This window comes from Lycium ferocissimum, chromosome 6 (assembly GCF_029784015.1).
Source record: "Lycium ferocissimum isolate CSIRO_LF1 chromosome 6, AGI_CSIRO_Lferr_CH_V1, whole genome shotgun sequence".
In the NCBI taxonomy this organism is placed as follows: Eukaryota; Viridiplantae; Streptophyta; class Magnoliopsida; order Solanales; family Solanaceae; genus Lycium; species Lycium ferocissimum.
The window spans coordinates 59443224-59449643 of record NC_081347.1 but is presented as its reverse complement, the minus strand read 5'-3'; the positions used below and the strand labels follow the sequence as shown (position 1 = coordinate 59449643).

At 37.4% G+C, this 6420-nt stretch overlaps 1 protein-coding gene across 1 annotated transcript; it reads left to right on the top strand.

The window, feature by feature from the left end:
- The first annotated feature begins 2480 nt into the window (after nt 1–2480).
- LOC132061443 (secreted RxLR effector protein 161-like) lies at nt 2481–2999 on the top strand. The gene has a single exon (XM_059454264.1). The coding sequence runs from the start codon at nt 2481–2483 to the stop codon at nt 2997–2999; it is 519 nt and encodes a 172-aa protein (XP_059310247.1).
- The last annotated feature ends 3421 nt before the right edge of the window (nt 3000–6420 follow it).

The following is a 6420-nucleotide window of genomic DNA, read 5'->3' as shown; positions in this document are numbered from 1 at the left end:
ATTTTATTTCTTATGCCTTAGTTTCATATTGCACAATTAATGCTTTACTTTGTTTATTTGTTTCCTTAGATAAAATGAACCTTAAAAAAAATTAGTAGGTTTAGTTTTGGTAATGGGTAGATAGTTTAAGGAAGACCAATAATTAATGCCACAAGTTTCATTCTCTTCTATTTATGATTAAAACTATTTATAGTATTTATAATATTTGTTTTCATTAGAATAATTGATTTTTTAATGGTATAACTTTATATGTTAAGTAAAGAGAATCATATTTTATCCTTATTGTCATACACATCCCGAAATGTCACTAACATGCAAATATAAATTCAAGCATATCTTATGAATAACTTTTTCAAGTTTTGAGTCAATTATGCATATTTCAAAGTATAGCTAATAAAAGGGATAAACAAAACTCATTAGCTATTTTAGTATTTTATTTATACTCCTAAATTGCAAAAATCAATTAATATCTCATCATTTGAGTTGTTTTAAATATTTATCAAAATATTGCTTGAACTCGCATTTTTCTTCTGTTTATATACAAATTATTATATTTTTGTGAATTTCATTTTATATAGCCTTATTATATATTCTCACTTTAAGTCTTAACTATCTTCATAAATCTTATCTTAAATAGTATTTAAAGACATCTTTATGCGAACTATTATTTTCTCTAAGTCCTATTTTAAACAATATTATTACATTTTCCTTCAAAATCTTATCAATATTTACAAGTCATTTTCTTAAATTTTAAATATTATATTTGCATCTTTAACCTTAATTAATTAACCTAAGTTTGGTCGGATAACCGTAAGTTAACGGATTCTAAAGGATGCCTAATCCCTTCCCTTTAGGATAATATAGAACCCTTACCTAGAATCACACTTTGGTTAAAGCACCATTAACGGAGGTTAGTTTTACCTTAAGTTAATAATTAGGTGCCCTAATTCACCCTAAAATCAATTAGGTGGCGACTCCTTGAAATAAAATAAATAGGAATCTCCAATACATTGTACCTTAATTTAATCCAGTTAAAATGGGGTATAACAGTGACTTTGTTTGCAGGCTGGAGTGAGAGGAGGCAGTCAAAATGGTACATGGATAGTGGCTGCTCGAAGCATATGACTGAAAGAATGTATGATTTTCTCTCACTCAAGGTCTTTCAAGGTGGGAGTGTATCTTTTGGAAATGTCAAGAAAGGACATATGCTTGGTATTTACAAAATTGGCAAAACACTCTCTCATTCAATTGAAAATGTTTATTATGTAAATGGCTTGAATTACAGTCTGTTACGTGTGTCCCGAATCGGTGATAAAGGGATACACAGTGATGAAGCTGAAGATGGGGAATTTTTAAAAATTCCTGATAAGGTCATAAAAATCTCAAATGGACAAACTGAAATGATGAGCCAAGTCGAGCAGAGCAATGAAGAAGATACAGCAGAACATCCAAAAGGCACAAATGAACCTAGTTCCTCCATTAACCTACTTGAAGCTAAACATCGGGTAGTTGATATTATTTCAGGAACTCCTAAAGATGACCAAAGAAGCATAAGTCATGCCTCTGTAAATATCAATAACGGATCAAAAATGGAGGAACCTGGTCCTTCGAATCCTGAAGTCCAAGTATCCAACTGGAAGCACAAAGGGTCTCATCCACTCCACAATGTGATTACTCCCTTAGACTCTGGTATTCAAACTAGGTCTAGGGCGAGAAACATGTTTGCCTTCTCAGCCTTTCTATCTTAAATTGAACCCAAGAATATCAAGGAGACCTTGAGAGATGTTGATTGGATAACTGCTATGCAAGAAGAGGTCCATAAATTTGAGAGAAACAAAGTGTGGCACTTGGTCCCCAGGCCTTTAGATAGAACAATGATTGGGACTAGGTGGGTGTTTAGCAATAAGCTTGATGACTTTGGAAGCACTACAATTAACAAGGCAAGGTTGGTGGTTCAAGGCTACAATCAAGAAGAAGGAATTGACTATGATGAAACCTTTGCTCTTGTTGCAAGAATAGAAGCAATCACGATTCTTATTTTCTTTGCATCTCATATGGAATTCAAATTATTCCAGATGGATGTCAAAAGTGTCTTCCTTAATGGGTACCTGAAGGAGGAAGTCTTTGTCAAGCAACCTCCTGGTTTTGAAAATCATGAACATCCTGAGAATGTATTCAATCTTGACAAGGCTATATATGGTTCAAAGCGAGCTCCTTTGGCATAGTATGAGAGATTGTCAAAGTATATTCTTGAAAATGACTTTACAAGAGGAAAAATTGCCAACACCTTATTCTGAAGAAAAGAGGAAGAAATCTGTTGATTGTGCAAGTCCATGTTGATGATATCATTTTTTTGTGCCACCAATGATTCCCTTTGTGAAGCATTTTCCAAGCTCATGGGAAGTGAATTTGAGTTGAGTATGATGGGTGAGCTAAATTTCTTCCTGGGGCTGCAAGTAAAGTAAAGCCCAAAAGACAGCATGATCAGTCAACAAAAATACATTAAGGAGTTGCTTAAAAGATTTGAAATAGAGAATGCTAAACCCATTGATACACCTATAGCCACTGCTACTCAGTTAGACAGGGATGAACCTAGTTCTCCTGTGAATGAAACCATGTATAAGGATATTATTAAGTCGCTACTGTACTTAACTATCAGCAGACATCACATTTCCTTCAGTGTTGGGTTGTGTGCAAGGTTCCAATCAAGTCCAAAGGAATCTCATTTGAAAGCTGCAAAAAGAATCTTGAGATATCTCAAGGGGACCCAGGACTTGGTTCTCATCTATCCTTCAGGAGATAATTTTGACTTAGTTGGATATGCTGATGCGGGATACTTGGTGGATAGGAAGAGCACATTTGGAATGGCACATTTTCTGAGGTCATGTTTGATCTCACGGGATACAAAGAAACAGAATTATGTGGCTCTTTCTACTGCTGAAGTTGGATATGTGGCTGATGCCTCTTGTTGTGCTCAATTATTATGGATCAAACAATAGCTTGAGGATTTTGGTGTGCTGATTGATTGTGTGCCCTTGTTGTGTGATAATACCTATGCACTTAATATGGCAAAGAATCCAGTGCAACACAAAAAGACTAAGCACATTGATGTGAGACACCATTTCCTAAAGGATAATGTTGAAAAGGGCTTGATCTGTATGAAGTTTTTCAAGACAGAGGACCAGGTAGCAGACATCTTCACCAAGGCACTGAGCAGAGAGCATTTTGAAGAAATCATTTAAAGTTGGGCTTGATTAAGCTCAACTAGTTGCCTCTCCTTAAAAATCCCCTATATTTTGGCTATGTTAAGAGGAAAGGCACAATGCTAATAAGTGCTTTTTGGTGGCATCTAACTCACTACTATACTGTTACAGGTATACACACAAGGCTTTTTCATGACAACATAAGTATTGGTGACATTGCATCTCTCAAAGTTTTTACCTACATCTTAATGTCGAGGAACCTGGTTCTTGTGACTCAAGTTAGTAGTCTCTTAAGTACTTATATATTTTTAAATTGTCGAAAAAGTGCCAAACAATACATCTTTCTTGAACCGATCCAGCGTATACGAAAAGTTTTTTTTAGAATCGGTTCCTTGTATCCCTATTTAAACCAAAGCTTTTGTCTCTCTCCTCACTTAAAACTCACCTCACCTTCTCTCTATTTGTGTAACGTTCTTAACCCTTTTTCTTCTCCTTTTCTGTGTCGATTTGTCCCAAAATTAACCATGTCTCAAAATGATTCCACATCTCCTACCATACCAAAAATGAACCCCACTCTGTCACCTTCCAAAACCCAACTCCATCAGGTCCAAAACTGCCAGAATCACCCCCAAAAGGACCAATCTACACTGATTAAAACCCATCTGCTTCACCACCAAAGCCTATGGTTTTTGGTCCCTCTAGGACTCGCAAGGTTCAAACGCCAAGGAAATTCGTCTCTTCCTCCATTACCCCTGCTCTACATGAAAAGCTCGACTCATAAGAAAGTGGTCAAACTCTTTCTGTCTCAAAGTTCTTCCAAAATACTAAGGAGCTTGATAAGAAAGATGATGGAGTCCAAGTTTCAAGCCAAATTGTGGCTACTGAGGATATGGGTATCAAGGATCAAAGCGGGGTTGCAAAAAAATTGAGTCATGTTGTCATGCATGAGTCTACCAGTATTGGTGGTGACAAGGAATAAAATAATGTCATTGATAAAGGAGATTCTGAAGAAAACCCTCTAAAATCAGGTAATTTCATCCCTCTTGATAATGATAAAAGAGCAGCAGATTCTGCTGTAGATCTTGATGAGAATTTGTCTGAAAGGGGACCGGGTATATCTAATTTCTTGGAGAGTGAAGTGGATATTGTGACTGGTTTTGTTGATGTGTTACATGCTAAGTAGGGGAGTATATGGATTCAAGGGGAAAAGGGTAGTGCGCTAGAAACAAAGGAATAGAAAGAGAGACCTGGTCCCTCCAAGGAAAATTTGGATGTTGTTAACCCTAAAACTGTGGTTACCATTGTTGTACCTTTGCGAAAACCCACTTCTAAGATGGAACCTCGTTCCCCCAGTCTTTCTCAAGAGGTTGACTCTGATGATGATCTCATTATATAAGAAATGCTTTTAAAAGAACTTCAGGTGGTCCTGGAAACAGAGTGTTGTCAATATAAGAAAGCACATTGCTTATACGCCACCTACTACTAGGCAAAAGAGCAAGACTCAACGTAAGTCTGGTCTAAAGGCTAATAAGGAGCAAAGTGTTGGAAAGAAAAGAAGAAGGTTAGTAAAGAGTAGGTTGAGAGATGAAGAGGAGGATGTAGTGACAGTGGCTAATGAGGAAGAGGAGGTGGAAAAATATTCACTTGTAAGGAAAAATTCCAAAGAGAAAAGAGAAGCAAAAGGAAAGAGGCGTTGTTGAGGATGATGCTACAGTTGATGACTATGAGTAGGTTGAAAAGGATAGGAGTATGTATCAAACTCCTAAGAAAAGAAAAAGTAGTGTGAGTGAAGAACCAGTTTCCTACAAGAAAAAGCAAAAGGTTAAGGATGTCGAATTGGAAGGGCAAAAAAACTTGAGGGATCAAAAGGCACTACTGGGCAGAGTGTTTAACTCTGAGATTACTGACAAGCATGAGATGAAGGAGCTATTGGAGATTGTTGAATTTCAAAAGTGGGATCACCTATTTGTCCTCCTACCCCTAGTGTCTTTGAGAAGGAAGTGCCAGAGTTCTATGCCAACTCAATGTACACTGATAACTCTACCTTCGAAGTGTTAGTAAATAAAGTGGAGTTTGAGATGGATGAAGCAAAGCTAGGTGAGATTCTTGGTGTACCCACTTATGGACTGAAAACTATTAAAGGGGAGGCCTCAAAAGATTTCAAAAGTTTGATTGTCAAAAAGGAGGTGACTGCGATTGGTGCAAGGATCTATAAGAAGCAGCTTAAGCCCGAGTATCAGCTCTTGTTTGAGCTTGTCAACAAAGAGCTACTTCTAAGGGCTGAAAGAAGATTTATTGCTTCTGTTGCGGACCTAGCCCTTCTTGAAGCTCTAGCAAATTTTCAATCTATTAGTCTGCCTGCTTTAATGATTGAGCACATGATCAAAGTTGTTAATGTCAGGGAAGGCAAACATGGTCTTCCATATGGGTTTTTCTTGACGAGGATCTTTGAGCACTTTAGAGTCAAGACTGGAAAGGCTACTATGGGTACTCAAAAGCAGATGGTCACCATAGGTACCTTAGAGGAATGTGAGTGTCTTCTAAAGAAGGGTGGCGTTAGCAGTAATTCCACCATTTCCAGTCTGATCGAGGCTCAGGAGAAGACAACTGAAGAAATTGAAAGGCTTCGCGCTGAAAACACTCTCCTAAAAGCTAAGTTGGTTGCAAAGGAACAGGAACCTGGTCCCAGTGGTGAGTTGGCGACTGCTAATGCTGAGTTAAGGGCTGACAATGAAAATTTGAGAAAGAAGGTTGATGAGCTCCGTGACCAAATGGTCCAGGATTAGAGGGCTACCAGTGAGAGAGTTGATAGAGTCCTCAAGGCTTTCACCCCTAAGATCCTTCCCATCTTGTCCCCAATTCCTATGACCCTTCAGGCCATTTCCTTCCCTTTTAAGCCCCGTTTTTTTACTCCTATGTTTTTATTACATTTGTCTCTTGTGGCAGTTTAAGTATCATGTTTGGTACTGTTTAGACTACTATGTTTTGGCTATGCTAAATTTTTACTCTATTTTATGGGCAATTAATCTGTTTGTGCAATGATTACCTTATTTTTATGCTATGTTTGTTCCTGTTTTTGCTGATATTGTGCTGCCCGAGTGGCCAAGAGTTACTGTCACTAAACTTCTTTGTGCACGTGTCGTCTTTTAACTCTTTTCAATGATGCCAAAAGGGGGAAGTTCAAGGGGTAAAGGGTAAATTGATATGCTGAAAGTTC

What these genes read in the sequence shown, in the direction of transcription:
- LOC132061443 (XM_059454264.1), top strand. Translation starts at nt 2,481, where the DNA reads ATGATCAGTCAACAAAAATACATTAAGGAGTTGCTTAAAAGATTTGAA.